The sequence below is a fragment of the Notolepis coatsorum genome (assembly GCF_963971535.1).
Source record: "Notolepis coatsorum genome assembly, chromosome: 11".
Classification (NCBI taxonomy): domain Eukaryota; kingdom Metazoa; phylum Chordata; class Actinopteri; order Aulopiformes; family Paralepididae; genus Notolepis; species Notolepis coatsorum.
The window spans coordinates 88,519,430-88,539,300 of record NC_140175.1 but is presented as its reverse complement, the minus strand read 5'-3'; the positions used below and the strand labels follow the sequence as shown (position 1 = coordinate 88,539,300).

The 19,871-nt window shown below is 44.2% G+C and overlaps 1 protein-coding gene across 1 annotated transcript in view; it reads right to left on the bottom strand.

Moving 5' to 3' along the window:
* LOC311237389 (putative E3 ubiquitin-protein ligase HERC1) overlaps positions 1-19,871 on the bottom strand; it is a gene marked incomplete at its 5' end in the record, with an annotated part of 186,538 nt that overhangs the window by 155,109 nt on the left and 11,558 nt on the right. The window contains 7 exon segments of the mRNA XM_084325228.1: positions 6,537-6,671; positions 9,039-9,210; positions 9,736-9,880; positions 11,067-11,194; positions 17,084-17,227; positions 18,028-18,124; positions 18,558-18,656. Coding sequence (XP_084181354.1) covers positions 6,537-6,671; positions 9,039-9,210; positions 9,736-9,880; positions 11,067-11,194; positions 17,084-17,227; positions 18,028-18,124; positions 18,558-18,656 — 920 coding nt within the window.

Below are 19,871 nucleotides of genomic sequence, written 5' to 3'. Positions count from 1 at the left end.
AGGACAAACTGGAGGTGCTCCCTGGAGAACAGAGAGAGGAGGATGAGAGGAGGACAAACTGGAGGTGCTCCCTGGAGAACAGAGAGAGGAGGATGAGAGGAGGACAAACTGGAGGTGCTCCCTGGAGAACAGAGAGAGGGGAGGATGAGAGGAGGACAAACTGGAGGTGCTCCCTGGAGAACAGAGAGAGGAGGATGAGAGGAGGACAAACTGGAGGTGCTCCCTGGAGAACAGAGAGAGGGGAGGATGAGAGGAGGACAAACTGGAGGTGCTCCCTGGAGAACAGAGAGAGAGAGGAGGATGAGAGGAGGACAAACTGGTGGTGCTCCCTGGAGAACAGAGAGAGGGGGATGAGAGGAGGACAAACTGGTGGTGCTCCCTGGAGAACAGAGAGAGGGGAGGATGAGAGGAGGATGAGAGGAGGACAAACTGGTGGTGCTCCCTGGAGAACAGAGAGGGGAGGATGAGAGGAGGATGAGAGGAGGACAAACTGGTGGTGCTCCCTGGAGAACAGAGAGAGAGGAGGATGAGAAGAGGACAAACTGGAGGTGCTCCCTGGAGAACAGAGAGAGAGGAGGATGAGAGGAGGTAGATGGGGGGGGCGGGGGTAGAGAGAGTGTCCTCTAGTCCAGGGGTTCCCAAAGTGGGGGTCGCGAGCCGCCGCGGGTGATTAAAAAAAAAGATTTAAAAAAAGAAAAAGAAAAATTGTATGCAGTCAGGCCACTGAACTTAGAAGCAGGCCAGGCCAGTGTTTCTAGTTGCAGCAGCGCAATAGTTAGATAACCTAGGTGGGGAACAACCAGGAGATCACTGCAACTCACACAAGTTGGAGAACTGAACTATCTCTCTCTCTCTCTCTCTCTCTCTCTTGCTCTCACACACACACAAAGGGAGCCGCATGTGATTGGTGGAGGCGGGACCCTTACAAAAAACTGTTGTTGCTAATCATTGACACATGCTAGCCTGTAATAATCCCCCCCAGAAAAATCTGCTTTGCATTTGATATATTGCAAATATATGCCATCATACACACTGGCATTTAAAGGGTTAGAATTATAAAATGAATATGTGGTGTTATGATCAGGGCTGAAGTTGAATAAAAGATAGCATTTTTTTCAATCTGACATTACAAAAAAACAAAAAATCCATCAAAATCAGTGTTGTTGCTAATCATACATATGCTAGCCTGTTTAACAATAATTTGTTAAACAAACACTGGCATTTAAAGGGTACAAAACAAAAAAACCTGCACCAGAATGCAGGAAATGAAGTCTTTGTAACAAAAAAAATCCTGGTGGGGGACCCCCAGACCCCCTGCTTAAAAAGTGGCCTGATCGGGGGCTATATTTTGCACTATATTTCCTGGCCTGAATGATTCCGGCCCTGGTTAAAAGCCTCCAATGCTTATTAGGGTGTGTGTGTTTGAACGTTTGCATGTTTCAACCATACATTTCCATTTATAAAATAAAAAAATATATATATAATTCTTTTTTTACCTCCTATAATAGTGGGGGTCGCGGCTCTCTGACACCGTTATTTGGGGGTCGCGGCCTGAAAAGTTTGGGAACCCCTGCTCTAGTCTAGCACCCCTGCCTGGCAGCAGAACTGGAGCCAGATTCTCACAGAATACGGGTACAGACAAGAGTGGAAGAGACATAACGATAACCTCACATCATAAAAAGAACACCAGACAGAAAATTCCTGAAAAGCGTCAGTAATTAATTCCCCTTTATTCAAAACTCCCTGACGCAGGAAGTCCAAGGCCCTGTGGTACGCCTTCACGGGAATGTAAAAACCTCAACCTTAACACATTGGACGCCAGACCCGACATAAGTCGGGTTACCTCGCCGAACGTTGGGCGCCAGGGTTTCATCGTTATTTATTTTATTCGCTATATCCATTCATAATTCATCCATCCAGCCTGATGTTATCATTGCGAATGGGTCTGAGATCGCAAACATCCAATAGCGCCACCTAACGCCTTGCGGCCGCTATTGCGATCGGAGGGTGTGTCCGTTTTGTACTGTGTAGCGTATTCTGTTGGTGGCGATCGAAGCATAGAAAAACTACCTCCCCCCCACCCTTTCATGCATGCATGATGAAACATAATACCGATAATCTAGAGTTGATTTCAGATTGATTATTGATCCAGGCGAGGAATGGCACGATTTATAATGAAATGCAGTAAAACGCTGTTTGGCGGCGGTTCCTGGGATTACACAGAATCACTCTAAAACTATACTCATATTCACCACGGTATAAAACGGAAATGTATGGATGAAAAAATTCTCTGTTTTTTGCATCTTGACCGGAAGAAACTCAATGACAATCAACTATGTTATTAGATCCATAGCTATAATATTTTATATAGTTTTAGCACTGCAAACACCAGCATTTATCCCCATTGAACAAAGCGCTGGTACACACGGCCATACGCCCACAGCGACCTCTGGCGCTGAACCTGTTAACTCATTGGGCGCCATTCACAAGAAAAGTCAGGTTAACCGCTTGAGCGCCAATCACGAGAAAAGTCGGGTTTTAATCGTTATTTCTTTTATTCGCTATTGCCATTCATAATTCATCGGGGCAGCCTGTGCATACTGTTCTGAATGTGTCTGAGCTGGCAGACGGTCAATACCGCCATCTAACGCCTTCGGCCACTATTGCACTCCATTTGAAACTATGTAGTTTGTTTTCTGGGCGATTCATAAATCAAGCGACAAATGGCACGATTTCTAAGGAAATACATTGAAGCGCGGTTTGCTCGAGTTTCTTGAGATTAGACAGAACGCTCTGGAAATATACTCATATTCATCACGGTATAAAACGGAAATGTATGTATGAAAAAGTGCATGTTGACTGGAAGAAACTCACTGACAATCGACGGGGGTATTAGATCCATAGCTATAATATTTCATATAGTTTTAGCACTCGCAAGTTTGGCTTTCTCCCCATTGAACAAAGCGATAGCATTCTACCCAGAAGGTAAACAACGACCCCTAGCGCTGAATGAGTTAATAATAAAAAAAAAACTGAAAAAAACACAATATCCTAATTACAAACTAAAATGTATCTGACTCAAAATGCAGTTTTTTTATAACCACTAAAGTAGTTTTTTTATGAAATAATAGGGGAATTAATTGGTAGGCTTGATGCATTTATGGCAAAGCAAGAAAACAACGACACTGGATCTGTTTACTTTTGTCCTAGTAATTATCATACCACGATATTTATACCAGCACAATATTGTTTCTGATCATTCATTATTTAAATATTTAATAATTATATTTAAAAAACGTGAATAAGGAAAATAGTCTAAAGCCGGTTGGGTTGCCGCGGTGACGTGGAATTTCCCATGACTAATAAACTCATGACAACACCGGCGTTACCGGCGATGACACAGGACATTTTACTAAATCAATATCTATAGAGCACTTACTTTGATCTTTAAAGTTATGTGGCTACATTGATTCACTTTGTCTGTCCATCTACATCTGTGTTTAATTCATTTTCAATGACTAGTATCCATTTGTTGGACAGACAGAGTTGACGTTATGTTCTAATTTAAAAATAAATTGACGGACAGTAATACCGTCTGAAAGTGAAACCAAAAATAGCTGCTGTCTGTGTGCAGACACATTTAGTTTATAATGTTGACTGACTTACACGCTTGATAACACGCATAGTATTTTACAAATTAGCAGATTTTATTTTAATGTGGGCACTGATATGTGAAAATTAACTAAATGGGTTTTATTTCAATTTATAATCTTTTAAAGGAACACGCCAACTTTTTTGGGAAATTAGCTTATTTGCCATCTACCCTGGAATTAGACAAGCAGATACTAACCCTTTTCTTCTCTGTGCATGCATTAGGCTTAGGGAAAAGCCGCACCATTAGCCTAGCTTAGCGTCATTCACTGGAAGTAGGTGTGCCAGTGTAGCCTAGTTCCCAACAGTCACGGAATACACTCCAAAACGTTCCTGTAAACATGTTGTGACCTGTGTATTTACCATGTGGAGAAATTATTAAAAAAATAACTAGACATTTTTGTTTTCTAAGCAGATATATACTCAGAATTAGTTTTTTTGCCGAACCACCAGTGATGGGAATAACGGCATTATAAGTAACGGCGTTAGTTTTTTCAGTAACGAGTAATCTAACGGATTACACTTCCAATCTTAATAACGCCGTTACCGTTACTGCCAAAAAATGCGGCGCGTTACTATGATTGAAGCTGTTTTTTTCATCAGACAGATCTCTGTGCCGAGAGGCATACTGTTCTTCCTGGTTAAAGTGGGCAGCGCGCGATTGGCTGAGGTTGAGTAAAATGTCATGGTAAGCCAATCAAAGGTAGAGGTGGGCGGGTGTTTGAAAGCATCCAGGGTCTGACACACAGCGACAGTTCAGTCAACGTGAGACCGCGGTATGTGTACGTTTTGATAGTTGGTTTGGCGAGCCCAAATAATACAAAACGAATGCAACGAACAACACAAGCGAGCAGTCAATGAGCGTTTTTTGTTCACTCTTTTGTTAGTTGTGTGTTGCAGCGCAGGGCACTGCAGTGCAGTAGTGGAGGCTCTATTCTGCTGACATAGTGCTGCACTTCCTGGTTTAATAGCACAGTCTTCAGGACAGGTGCTCAGAGATATATATATATATATCTGTATGTCATGCATGTCTTAAATGTCATGATTAGATTTGTTTAGATGATTAGATTATTATATCTGTATGTTGTGTATGTCATAAATGTCATGAATTGAAAATGGGGGACCCTGATGTAAACAAGACGAAAGTCTTTCTCTGATCTGCATCCCCTTAACAATTGTGTGTATTGAGCTGTACTGTACTGTACCCATTCTGCAATCTGTTATTAAAATGTTCAATCAATTAGTATATATTTGTTATTTATTTTTGGTATAGTAACAAGCATAATTTAATGTTGCCCAGTTGTGGCCTGTTGAGGGGTATTTCATATAAAAAGTTCCAAAACATCTATTGTATTTGTATTTGTATGATCCACTATATAAACATAGTAATTATAATATCTACATACATGGCATTTGATTGGAGGCTAGTCTCACTTTGTCCCACAGCAACATTAAAATTGTTTAGATTTGTGTATGTTGTTTATGTAAAAAAAATTACTTGAAAGTAACGCAATAGTTACTTTTATAATTTGTAACTGAGTAAGTAATTTTGTAACTTTTTGGAAGAAGTAACTCGTAACTGTAACTAGTTACTTTTTAAAAGTAACTTGCCCAACACTGCGAACCACTGCTGCCTGGGTGCAGTGATTTCATCACCTCAAAAGCCTTTTTTTTTTTTTTTAAACTGGATAACAATAAGCTAATTTCCCCCAAAGTTGGTGTGTTCCTTTAAAGCATACACTGGTGGGGGTGGTGGGCAAGTAATGTCCTCGTGGAGCCTGAACACAGAGTAGCACCAGTATCACTGACTGCCGTGGAGAGCCAATGACGTTACCTCTTAGAAGGAAAGGGGGCTGGGGGCGTGTCCAATAACGTTACCTCTTAACACATTGTCTGCCACGCAGTTTGCCCATCTTATACCACTCTCTGCCAGTGCTGTAACCCTATGGAGTCGCTCACCTTCTTTGCAGGGCTATAACTTTTTAAATATTATAGCTATATCGACATTACTATGGCCCATTCAACATCGGGTATCTATCGTTCCGGATGTGGGAATGTTATATTTTTCCATTCATACATTGTCGTGTTAGTACCGTCGTGAATATAAGCATGTTTTTAGAGTGTAGAGTAGTAATTCCTAGAACGGGAGTTATAGGCCCCGACGCATATTACATATTAATCTATTGGCGCTTCGTTCCTATGCACGCTATATTAAAAAATTCAAATGCATATGATCGCTATACATTATGCTCCATCATGGGGTCGTTTATGATTCCTTGATTGTCAATAACGGCTTTCTTTAGTACGACATCATACGTTGATCGGATGGATTGCAATGAAATAAATGCACAATCGAGCTGGAATTAACGTTAGATTCCTCTTTACCTGTGGCCGATGAGTCTGGAGAAAAAAAATTCCAATTATTTGATTTCGATCTGCTAGATCCATTTTCCGTTTGTACGACGCAATAAACGCCGAAAGCATGTTGATTCTTGCGTCTCAAAAGCGATCCAATGCATTCTAAACGTTTGTCTGGATCCACGTAACAAGATAGCACTGCCGGAGCTTTTTCTCCGATGCACAGAGCGCCACATCCGGTTTAGAGTGGAGTGCAACTCGCCCGAAATCCACCAAGCGGCGGTATTGAGGCATGGAATATCAGACAGAGTCCAGCTGGCTCCCGGAGCCTTCCTGGATGAATTATGAATGCCAATAGCGAATAAAGGAAACGAGTAAACTCGTTTTTGGCGCAGGATGTGTTAAGAGGGGAAGGGGGCTGGGGCCGTGGCCAATAATGTTACCTCTTAGAGGGGAAGGGGGCTGGGGCAAGCCAATCACGTTACCTCTTAGAGGGGAAGGGGGCTGGGGCAAGCCAATCACGTTACCTCTTAGAGGGGAAGGGGGCTGGGGGCGTGTCGTCTCCTATGCCGTCACAGTAGCGCTCGAGGAAGTTGCGCAGGTAGGCGAACGTGCTCTCCTCCAGGTCCACGCAGAAGGGCCTGTGCCACGCCACCAGTTGTCTAACATCACAGCAAAGACAGTTATTCAAACAACACGTATGACACACAGAACATCATCATTGATCAGTCAGATAAGATAAGATAAGAAAGACATAAATATATAGGCAATACAATTTTAATTTTATTTTATTATTATCTTTTTCCTCCTTTTTTCCGATTTTCCTCCCATCCCAACGTTAGTCGTTATGCCAATTCCCAATCCCCTTCCTGGTCGTTGCGCACTCTACCCCCTACCGTCGGTCCGGGAGGGCGGAGACTATCACATGCTTCCTCCGACACATGTGTAGCCAGCCCACCGCTTTTTTTCAACTGGCAGCGCGGACTCTCACTGGGAGAGTGTAATGTGTGGAAGGTCACACTACCTCTCCTAGATCCTTCCCTTGCTGTGCAGGCGGCGCCCCGACCGAACTGTAGGAGTCGCTGTTTACAACGACCAGGACCCACCCTCGCCGGGTTTCCCACCCGCTAACACTGCCAATTGTGTTAGTATGGACGGTCGGCCAACCCGGAAGCACCACAGCTGGATTCGATCCCACTGTCTCTGTGGTGGTAGACAGACGCTTAGTCCGCTGCACTACCCCGCCGCCCCAGGCAATAAAATTGTATCTGAATATAGAAATAGAAATATGAGAAAAAGAAACAGTGTAAACAATATAATTGCAGATGAGGGTCTGTATGCCCTATTAGTTATATTACACGTTACAATAAATATAGGCAATAAATAATTCAAATCTGAACATATACTATATTATATATAGTAGTAGAAGCCATGCAAAGGTATGGATGTTTTTCCATTATCCACGATATAGATATACAACAAGAGTCCAGAGTGATCTCAAGAGGAGTCAGTTTGCAGAGACACAGGAAAAGCAGCCCGATCTACATTATGTTATAGCAATAAGTAATATATTCATGTATTGTATCGGAAATTTACAATGTGTACATGTGTGTGTAATAAATAAAAAAAAATCTTTTTCAGAAGAGTTCCTCTGCATGGGGCGCTCACATGGGAGGCAAGTGCTTTTATATCAACACTACTGAGACACAGTACCCTAACCTTAACCACACTGTTACCTTAAATTAACCTTAACCCTAACCCCACCGTTACCTTAAACTAACCATAACCATTGAACCATAACCTTAACTCTAACCATCATCATATTATTGCTGTGTTTGTATTAACACATTGGGTGCCAGCAGGGGGTGCGCTATTTATCGCTTGGATGCCACCACTCTAGTCAATGAGAGGGCGAGCACATTTGCGAACACATAAACTACAGTATATCTTAAATTATAAAAATTTGTCTAATACGCCCGTCGCTTATCAATGACTTGCTTGCAGTCAACATGTACGAAACGGATTGTTTTTTCATCAGTACATTTCCGTTTTATACCGTTTTGAATACGAGTATAGTTTTGAAGATTTCTAGTGATTCCAGAAAAATCCGCGAAAATAGCCATTTACTGGAATACACAAAACACATTGTCATTTTTCGGCCTATTTATGAATCGTTTTCAAATAAACGCTAGATTATCGATAGTATATGTGTACTTATGCACGCTAGAGAAGCGGGCTGAAAAATTAATTATCCATGACCTGGTCAGTGCTAACGTCATACACGCACACATGTTGTGAAATATGTGAAAAAAAACATCCGATTACACCAAGACTGGTAAAATAAAGTCATTACATCACATCAGATGTTCTGCAAAAAGATTCATCCAATTCCTGATCGCCATTCCAAATATCGATCGCGTTTATTGATCCAACGTTAGACCTCGAAACAGATAATCCACGCTGCTTTCGGTTGCCTCAATGAATGCAATAGTCTCAGGTTACATGGCTCAGAAGTAAAATGTGGAATCCGGAGTTTTTTTTTCTCATGCATTTCCATTGATTCCAATCCAATGGGTGCAATACCATCCGGGAGACGATAGGGGGCGGTATTTGCCCTTTCCGAGCTCAGAGCCAGTCCCAATGATAACGTGAGGCTGGATGGATGAAAAATGAATGGATATCGCTAATAAAATAAATAACGATTAAATAACGAGATTTCTCGTCATTGGCACTCAACGCATGGAGGCCAACAACGAGATTTCTCGTCGTTGGCACCCAATGTGTTAAGGTGGGTGTCTTAGTCTAGTGGTGAGAGCACTCACCCTCCACTCGAATCCCGGTTGCGGTGTTTGCGGACTTTTGCCCATATACAAAACATAAATATATTACTTGTGGCTATAAGATAATGTACATTATGTACCTTTTTTCCTGTGGTGGATTAGTACTTTATTTATGTTTTGTGGGTAAAAGTCCATGATGAAGACGAGGTAAATGAGGACACACAGCGAGCTGCAGCTCGTCTTCCTCACCTGTCTGTAGGGACCGCCGTCCAGGCCAGGCTGTGGGAGGTGCCGGCTGTGATCTGTTGGATGGACACGCCCTCTAGGCCAATCACCTTCTTGGGTTTGGTGACGGGGGTAGAGGTGTGGCCCTGCCCACACTGGCCCATGGCGTTGTTCCCCCAGGCGTACACTTCATTCTCTGAGGAGGGGAATAAAGAGGAACGTGAACCCGAGGTCACAATTGTCATGTGTCGTTTTTTCTAACGTCTGAAAATGGCTCATTATAAAACATCTTGTTCTTCTCGTCCTGCTAGACAGTACTAACAGGATTTTGCAAGAGGTTCTTTATGTGATTATTGCAACCTAAAATGCTTGATTTTGCTGCAGCTTTTGCATGCAATTGTCTGTGCTGTGACTTCGTTTTTTTTTTAACTGACTGCAATGTCACTAACTCACTCACTCACGCATGCATTCATTCATGCAGTAACTCACACTTAGTTATTCTGCCCTTAGTGGTGGCTCACAGCAATGGCACTTTGTCTAAGACCAGTCCACTCTATGCGAGAATGCATTTGCATCTATGTGTCGTTGTTGTAAAACAGCAGGAAATGGTGAACATTTGGTTGAATTTGCGTTAAAATTACAATCATAATTAATCTCAAAATCCTGGGGGGCCTGGCTAGATGCAGGCCATTAAACGGATGCCAGGCTGGTGGTCTCTTACCGTGGGACAGGGCCAGACAGTGGCTGTCTCCACAGGAGATGTCGATGATCTTGGTGACACTCAGCTCCTCTATGAAGCGGGGCCTCAGAGAGGTGGTCTCCGAGGAGCCACAGCCCAGACAGGAGCCACAGCCCCAGGCAAACACCTGGAGAGACAAGCACTACAACATCAACCACAGCCCCAGGCAAACACCTGGAGAGACAAGCACTACAACATCAACCACAGCCCCACACAAACACCTGGAGAGACAAGCACTACAACATCAACCACAGCCCCACACAAACACCTGGAGAGACAAGCACTACAACATCAACCACAGCCCCACGCAAACACCTGGAGAGACAAGCACTACAACATCAACCACAGCCCCACGCAAACACCTGGAGAGACAAGCACTACAACATCAACCACAGCCCCACGCAAACACCTGGAGACAAGCACTACAACATCAACCACAGCCCCACACAAACACCTGGAGAGACAAGCACTACAACATCAACCACAGCCCCACACAAACACCTGGAGAGACGAGCACTACAACATCAACCACAGCCCCACGCAAACACCTGGAGACGAGCACTACAACATCAACCACAGCCCCACGCAAACACCTGGAGACGAGCACTACAACATCAACCACAGCCCCACGCAAACACCTGGAGACGAGCACTACAACATCAACCACAGCCCCACGCAAACACCTGGAGACGAGCACTACAACATCAACCACAGCCCCACACAAACACCTGGAGACGAGCACTACAACATCAACCACAGCCCCACGCAAACACCTGGAGACGAGCACTACAACATCAACCACAGCCCCACGCAAACACCTGGAGACAAGCACTACAACATCAACCACAGCCCCACGCAAACACCTGGAGACGAGCACTACAACATCAACCACAGCCCCACGCAAACACCTGGAGAGACAAGCACTACAACATCAACCACAGCCCCACGCAAACACCTGGAGAGACGAGCACTACAACATCAACCATAGCCCCACGCAAACACCTGGAGACGAGCACATGGTGCAGTCACAACATACATTAAGAATATTAAACGATGCACTCCGTAAGATTGTTGATCATTTGGAATGGGGACCATGTAGACTCAAGTCTTAACCACATATAATTATATAGAATAAGCGCATTATTTAACGGTCGAGCATGGTTCTCACTCTGACGGGCCGACAATGAGGACCACGTAGGCTCAACAATGACACTTATGCAGCGTAATTGTAGAAAATCTTACGGCGTGCACCTTTAAATGAACATGCGTACACACATGAGAAGTGAGCCTATGTGCGTCTGTGTGAGTCTGACCTGTCCAGCAGAAGTGAGGGCCAGAGACGACTGGCTGCCAGCACATACTTTTCGGATGATAAATCCGTGCAGCGCCTCTATCACCTTGGGACGGTACACGCGGTTGGTGTCCCCATGGCCCAGTTTACCTGCCAGGTCACATCAAACACAAACACAAACAACGTTAGATGCAGACCTCGCTGTCCTTAGTCTCAAAATCTTTGGTCTCTGACCCCTAAACAAAGTCAAGCTCAGATAGAATGGTGAATTTTTACACAAAAGAAAAAATATATATCGTCAGGCTAATTCACTTGATCAATAAATGGAGGAATGCTTTAGACTGAGATAATTACTTCACAAGAATGAAACATCAGAATGTATACCAAAGACTCACCCCCCCCCCGACACACCACAAACCGCCTGGGCCGGTCCTTTATACCGGCAGCCTTCAGGCTCTACAACCAAGGGCTCAGACGGCCGGCTCTGCGGTCAGGAGAACTATCACTATCATTGTCAGAACTCGGGACGTGAGAACTCGAGTTCATCCACGTTCACTCACTGGTGAAGGATTTGGGGTGCTTTTTCAATGTATGTGATGTATAGATTGGGGGGAGAGGATCACAGCTAAAACGGTGATCGAAATGTGCATGGAAGACGGTGATAGAACGGTGACCAGGGGATTGAATACACTGCCAGCGAGGGTGTTTGTTGACATTCCTTGTAAGAACATCTGAGATTAGAGTGTACTGTCTCCCAGGGCAGGAGGGAGAGAGGTTCATCTTAATGAAACGTGAGATGTGTGTAAAGGTTATTAACGCAGTTGTCATGACAACACGTCGCATGACAACCAGAAGGCGGGGCCGTCGTTGCGACGACGAACATCTATAAGTCGAACGGTGTTTCCGGGTGGAGGGCAGACTAAAATCTGGCTGAGACTAAGAGGGAAGAAACCAGGAGAGACTCTCTCTCTCCTCTTATCACAGAGGGGGGGGGGGGGGAGAATGCCACATCATCAGTAGCTTCGGCTACCACGAGGATGGTCTTGGCTAACGAACAGGCCTGACCACTGTTGGACTGAGAGACAGAGGGACAATAGACTGGACTGAAAGATCATTAGATAGACGAACACACCGAAAGATCATTAGAATAGACTCTTCAAGGACGATACAATTTGATAACATCTGACAACATCTGATTATGAGGTTCTGTTTATAGCAATAAAACAACGCTTTTCCTCATAAGGTATCTCACAGTGTCGAAGTGTCGAATTCTTATGGAGGTGGAGAATTAGGATGGTTTATGGATTGCACTAACGGGGGAGATAAGGATCTTATCTGCCAGTATCGGAGACGTCAGGACCATTAAAATGACACAACGCAGAGGAATTGGATGGAGGGCAAAACAGACGTGATACTGGCCAGTTTGATCAGGATCTTACAGTTGGTGCCGATGACAGCCGGATTTGCAAGAGATTAAAACAACGGGAGCAGTTGGTTGCCGAGAGATAAGAACAACGGAAAAAGACTGGTTGCCGAGAGATAAGAACAACGGAAAAAGACTTTTTCAATAATGGGACGACAGTGGACAACAGACATCGTGTGTGGGAGAATCATGATCGAGCAAGGCCGGCCAGCCCTGGGAGAGAGCGGCGAGTCGAGCGGTCAGGAGGCGAACCAGCGCTGTAGGGGAAACAGCGCTCCGATCAAAAATGTGAGTTCACTGTGCACACGGTTGTTTTGATCTTTTAAGCCAAATAAAAACGAACAGATGTGCATCCGTAAACGTAAACATTTCTAGTTCGACACAGAGAGAATGCCAGCTGTAATAATATGAGCAGAGAGCCATGGTGAAAATCGAGGGTGTTATCTACAGAGAATGAAAAGCAAACGAGGCAGGCTGCACAGTTTTGGTTTAAGGAGGGTAAATGCGAGATGAGGAAAGGGGGGGGGGACGCTTGAATCAGATCGAAAAATTGTTAATGGCGGGACTGTTTTCATAACAGAAGGAAAGTCGAAAGGAGATTGTACCAGTGTGTATTATGTCCGATCAGGCAAGAGTATTAGTCTGAGAAAGCGTCCCCTGATAATGGATAGGAACGAGAGGAAAAACAGCTGTGTTTTTAGGCCTTGGAAAGGAGGGCAGCGTTTGTTTGAGAGAGAGAGTAGCCATTAGGAGCGAGACAAGATGGCCGCAAAAAGGGGCCACGAGGAGATAACAGATAAAGAACCAGGAAGTGACACGTCAACTAAAACACCATCGAGGAGGAGTAGGTCGCCACCTAGTGGCGGAGGGGGGGTAGTGCTGGGGAGTTTTCATTACCCATAGGGGCGGAGTGGGGGAGTGATTCAATAGTGAATCTAATGAGCACAGAGAGTGGATTATTATTATAATAATATTAGATAGAGTTTAATTATACAATGGATTAAATAAGAATTGCACAGAAAGATGGTGCAGTTATTTGAATGGGTTAATTATGGAATAAAGAGGGAGTTTGAATTCCAGTGGGGCCTTCTCACACCTAATAGATAGGCAGGGTCTTCAGAAGACACGTCACCAGAAGAACTGGCGCGCGCTGGGGGTCAAACTGGGATGAAGAGTTGCGCGGAGTGGGTATCGGAAACTGCAAGTGTCACGCCGGAAGACAACAAACAGGGAACCGCCCTGTAAGATAGATAATAGGTGTGGAGAAGGTGGTAGACTAATAGCAAAACAAGGGAAGTCGAATGTACAGACGACTGCCGGTGTTGTGTTTCTGCTTTCAAGGGGGGAATGACACCGACAGCGATGGAGATGACCAGGAGACAGACTGGAGGAGGAGGAAGCCGCAGGGGCCAGGCACCGACGCCTGGTACACAGATCATCCAGGACGAGAGAGAGGAGACGGCGGCGGTGGAGGAGCAGATGTGGAGAGGACAGCCAGAGACACTGAGCAGTAGCAGACCAGGGGAGACATTTTTGCCTAGGGGACCGCGCCCTGGGAGGGGGACCAGCTCAGGAAAGGAGCCGTCATTGAAAGGGGCCCTTGCCCTAGAAGACGAGACCGGCCCAAGATGGGAGGTGTACTGTAAGAGAGGGAAGGGAGCGCTCTGATTTGGACGTGGGGTACCTAATAGGGGGGCCGAAGGGTTTTAGGTGTGTCGTCTGAAAAGTTGCAATCTGTGTTTTTCTCTGTCTCTCTCTCTCTCTCTCTCCTCCATGACCGTGGTTTATCCTTTCTGGTTTGGGTGTGATGCGGGTAATGGAAAACAAAAGCAAAACAGCAGACGGCGGGGCCCTAATTGTTATGAGTCTATTTTTGGGTATAATTAATTGAAAAACCAAATAATGATTTATGATTCTGAAGGTTGATTAAGAATCAAAGGGGGGAATGAAGGATTTGGGGGTGCTTTTTCAATGTATGTGATGTATAGATTGGGGGGAGAGGATCACAGCTAAAACAGTGATCGAAATGTGCATGGAAGACGGTGATAGAACGGTGACCAGGGGATTGAATACACTGCCAGCGAGGGTGTTTGTTGACATTCCTTGTAAGAACATCTGAGATTAGAGTGTACTGTCTCCCAGGGCAGGAGGGAGAGAGGTTCATCTTAATGAAACGTGAGATGTGTGTAAAGGTTATTAACGCAGTTGTCATGACAACACGTCGCATGACAACCAGAAGGCGGGGCCGTCGTTGCGACGACGAACATCTATAAGTCGAACAGTGTTTCCGGGTGGAGGGCAGACTAAAATCTGGCTGAGACTAAGAGGGAAGAAACCAAGAGAGACTCTCTCTCTCCTCTTATCACAGAGGGGGGGGGGGGGGGGGGAGAATGCCACATCATCAGTAGCTTCGGCTACCACGAGGATGGTCTTGGCTAACGAACAGGCCTGACCACTGTTGGACTGAGAGACAGAGGGACAATAGACTGGACTGAAAGATCATTAGATAGACGAACACACCGAAAGATCATTAGAATAGACTCTTCAAGGACGATACAATTTGATAACATCTGACAACATCTGATTATGAGGTTCTGTTTATAGCAATAAAACAACGCTTTTCCTCATAAGGTATCTCACAGTGTCGAAGTGTCGAATTCTTACGGAGGTGGAGAATTAGGATGGTTTATGGATTGCACTAACGGGGGAGATAAGGATCTTATCTGCCAGTATCGGAGACGTCAGGACCATTAAAATGACACAACGCAGAGGAATTGGATGGAGGGCCAAACAGACGAAGACGTGATACTGGCCAGTTTGATCAGGATCTTACACTGGACTATCTTGTTTTTTGTACTTTTTATATTGTATTTGTATTTATATTTTATATTGTATCTATATAGTGTATAAAGATACTGGAATGTATAGGACTGTGAAGCTCTTCATCGCCCCACCCTGTATCCCCCCCCCCCCCCCCCCCCATGCTGCTTTGACACCTGAATTTCCCAGAGGGGATTAATAAAGGATCATCTTATCTTATACAATCTGGGCCTACAAGGCCTTTATTGAAAAACTGCCATCTTATATCACATCTATGCTAGACTGGGCCTGCAGACCACACCACAACATGCAGTCTAATGACTGGCTCTCGCTGCAGGCCCCTCCAGTTCCTGCTGAGCCTGGAAGATCTGCCTTTACTGTCTTTACGAGCTGCACCCCGACTCTGGAACACCCGCCCTCAGACCATCAGAGACTCTCCCTCACTCTCCACCTTCAAATCCAGACTCAAAACCTACCTGTTCTCCCTAGCATTCAACCTTCCTTACCCATAACCACCCTCCTCCATCCTACCACCCCCTTTTCCCCTGCCCTACGTTCTCTCCTCTCCTGCCCCCCCCACCCCCCCCACCCCCCCGCCGGTGTCCCTTACTCACTTCCCGACTGTCTCCCCCACTGACTCCTGTGTATTCATATTGTTCTCTGTTTCCCCTGTTTTTTTGCCTATGGTCAGCGACTTTGGGTCATTGAAAAGCGCTATACAAAATAAATGAATTATTATTGTTAAATTTGCCCTGATCACTTGGAACTCTATAAAATACGTTAAAGAAATAAGAGCCTGGGGACATTTTGAATCCAAGATTTTAAACCATTCTGTCTCGGTTTGTGCCTGTTCTAATTGATTGTTATTTTGTACTCGTTTTAATTGATTGTTCTCTTATTTTTTTGTATCTTTCATTATTCTGTGCCTTTAACCCTTGTGTGGTGTTCGCGTTTTTGTTACTCACCCAATGCTTGTGGGTCTGGTGGAACTTTTTAAAAACAATAAAGCCATAAAGATGTATGTAAAAACACTTAAGAGATGTAATGGTTAATGTTTGCCATTTACCTCTGCTAGATCACATGTATCAATAATAGTGTGACTTCTCAAAAAATAAAACAATCCATTATAATCAAGACGTGAATATGGAATAAACCATGTTTATCTTGAAAAATTAAAATGAAACATGGTGGAAGCAGACCGTGAATGAGAACCACACTTTCAGGGTTCAATGGACCTGCACAACTCAGTGTGCACTCAATGAAAATGTGTTATTTTACAATGTTCTTCACAGACAATGAGCCAAGGCCAATGGGTTCATTGTATCATTTCTCTTTTAGTAACCATTGAAAACGGATCCCACAGACGCCAACACGAGGGTTAAACCGTCTAGACACGGTAAACGGAGGCCTGGCTGCCCTCAACTGATTCTATAAAAAAAGCCATAATAGAATAGTCTGAGTGCTGAGTGGCCAGCAGCACCTGACCGGTCAAGATATCAGAGTTTTTAACAGTATTAAGTGAAGTCTTTCAACAAAAATATTTAAACTCAAAGAAAGATGGGATTCCGAAGCGAGATTCAACCAACAGGTGTATAGTTTTATAACATCTTGCCAAAAGGACTACAGTTGCGAATTAGCCAGCTGGCTAAAACTGGCACATTTACAGAAATGTTGATTAATGTGTACTGTCCTTTTTAAATAAACTGAAACTGAAACTGATGCCACTTCGCCCATCGGGTCAAAACACTGAAGAATGACAACCACACACAGGGGTAGATATCATGCTCCGGTCGTACCGTTATCTCCTCCTCCGAAGGACCAGACGATGCGTCCGTCCTGCGCCACAGCGATGGTGTGGGAGCTGCCACAGGCCGCCTGGCCCACACCACTGACATCCTTCACCAGAGTGGGCACGTTCCGACTGTGGCTGTCACTGTGCCCTGGTGAGAGAGAGAGAGCGAGAGCGAGAGCGAGAGAGAGAGAGAGAGAGGTGCCGCAGTGTTCGCTAATCATGTAGGATGGGGATGGGGGTTCGGTTCGACATAGACCTCTCACAAAAATCATAATCACGATTACTTTGGTCAATATTGAGATGATGATTATTTTACATGATTACTCATTGACTTTGGAAACGGCACGCATTTATTGAACTTTAAAAAAAACAGTGGATTTCCTTGAACTTCACAAATATAAATCAACTGAAAAACGAATTAACAAAATCGTAACTGAACATTTTATTTGATTGCCCTACATTGTCCAGACCCGGTTCCTTTTTTTTCCCTGCCTATGGCGAAAATTAACTGTGATTTACTTTCCTATTTACCAGTAATTTTGTTAAAAAGGACTGGTAAAACTGCATGTGGGGTGAGAGTTGGACGTTATACAGGAGGAATATACACTAAATGACCGGATGTTGCAATTTCACGGTGACCTGATCTACAATGCTGAACTTGTTTTGGCTAGCGATTTTTCCTTTTTTATTTGTAAACCGTCGCTTCAAAATTCTAAATCTCCTGCTTTAGCAGAGAGAGAGAGAGAGAGAGAAATGGATATTAGAACAGACGTAGAGGAACCGAGACCTGCACGTGCCAAACAAAGCTAGGAGCGATCTATTAATAGTCCACTCATTTTCCTGCAGGAGATTCCGGAGAGACGTGAGTGGCCAAAAATACGACACACGTGAGAGGTCCTATTGTTGAAACAAATATATTCTGGGAAACTCAAGAAATAGAGCCTGTACCGAGCCTGCCGAAGTCTCCTTCCCCCCAGGTGTACAGCTCCCCGTCATTCGTCACTGCAGCGCTGTGTCTGTAGCCAGCAGACACACAAACTACGACCTGACCAAGAATCGCACAAAGGAAAGATCAGACAAAAGGTTACTGAAAGAGATCGGGAGAATGGCTACAAACACACACTCACAAAAATCTAGTTAAATCCTTTTAAAGGAACGCTAATACAGTCTTCTCCAGAGTCAAGCGAGAAGATAGATACCAATTTTCTCTCTGTGCGTTCAGTAGAAAGCTATCCGGCTGCAAGCTAGCCTATAGCTTAGCACAAATGAATAGAAGCGGGTACGGACCACTAGCCTAGTTGTTGGCCAACAAAAATCTCTACCAGAGTTTTAAGCTAGGCTAGTGTTCCCTATCCACATTCATTAATTTGTGGAGAAGACGGTAATCGCATTTGTCACAAAAGAAATGTCAGCCGTACCGGTATTATAAAATCGATCTACCATTCCCCAAACAGGCATCTGTGGTCCCAGAGGCTTACCTTGCCCAGCAACGGTCCTTGTATGATTTTGGGGTATTTCTGAGTGGCACTGTTACCATGGCCCAGTTTACCATAGTCCCCATCTCCCCAACTGAACACCTGCCGGAAACCAAGATGTGAGACACATATACCTTCTATACATCTATCTTATCTTATACACCTGCATATCGTTAGCCTCATACGATAATTGCCTAAGTAATTTTTCACGATTTTTGAAAAAAAAAAAGAAAAAAAAATTCCAGCAAATGTGTAAGAGTTTTTTATTTATATTTCAAAAAATAAGTTCCACAAGGTGCATCAACAAGTTTGCAAAAATACAAAAACACAACTATTGCGTAACAAAATAAGGTGACTTTTAAACCAAATATGTCATGACTTAGGGCCCGCGTCCACTTGGCGCATATTTCTGACCGCACGCATCTGTTTTCAATGTATTCCAATGGGGAGGGAGCGCATGCGGCCGCCTCTAGGAAGTGCGCTGCCGTCGGCTTATTTTCTCAGCTTTTTTGTGCGGCCGAAAGTTGAAACTTTCTCAACTTTCAGAGCGAGGCGCTGAGCTCATTTTCAGACAACCAATCACAGCCATTCATATCTACCACTCTGTTTGTAACCTGACACCGGAGCTGCCTGCCTGTCTGGCTGTCTCCCACAGACCATTGAGATTCGCGACAAAACTAATAATAATAACTACACGAATACACTACTAAAAAGCTAATAAAAAGCAAAGGGCGAACTGTGGTGTCAGGCAATAACTATATATATAATTAATATACAATAAAGTTATTCAAATATACTATAATATGTGCAAAACCGCGGCATGGCTGTAGATTTCTTTCTGTCATCTACAAGATGCGCTTCATGCCAGCTCTGCCGGCGCACTCCCAGCATGTTTCAGCTAGAAATATGCGCCAAGTGGACGCGGGCCCTTAGGCATTTTTTTCCTCTTATATACACATACATGTCATACACTAGGCAGTTGTTTTACTTGCCTAAGTCATGCGATCGCCGTCTGTGTATATAACGTTAAAATGCACAAGTCACACGAGTGAGTTAGGCAGATGGGGATTTTTTAACGTAAGAAGCGTTCTGATTGGCTGAGGAGTGAGGACATAGGCACTAAGCCAGGGTGATGCAGCAGTGTGAGGAGAGTACAGTTAGGCAGAAATCTCAATTTGGCAAATAAATTACTTAGGCAATTATCGTATGAGGCTAACGATATAATCCTTCTATATACCTACTTATACACCTGCATATAATCCTTCTATATACCTACTTATACACCTGCATATAATCCTTCTATATACCTACTTATAC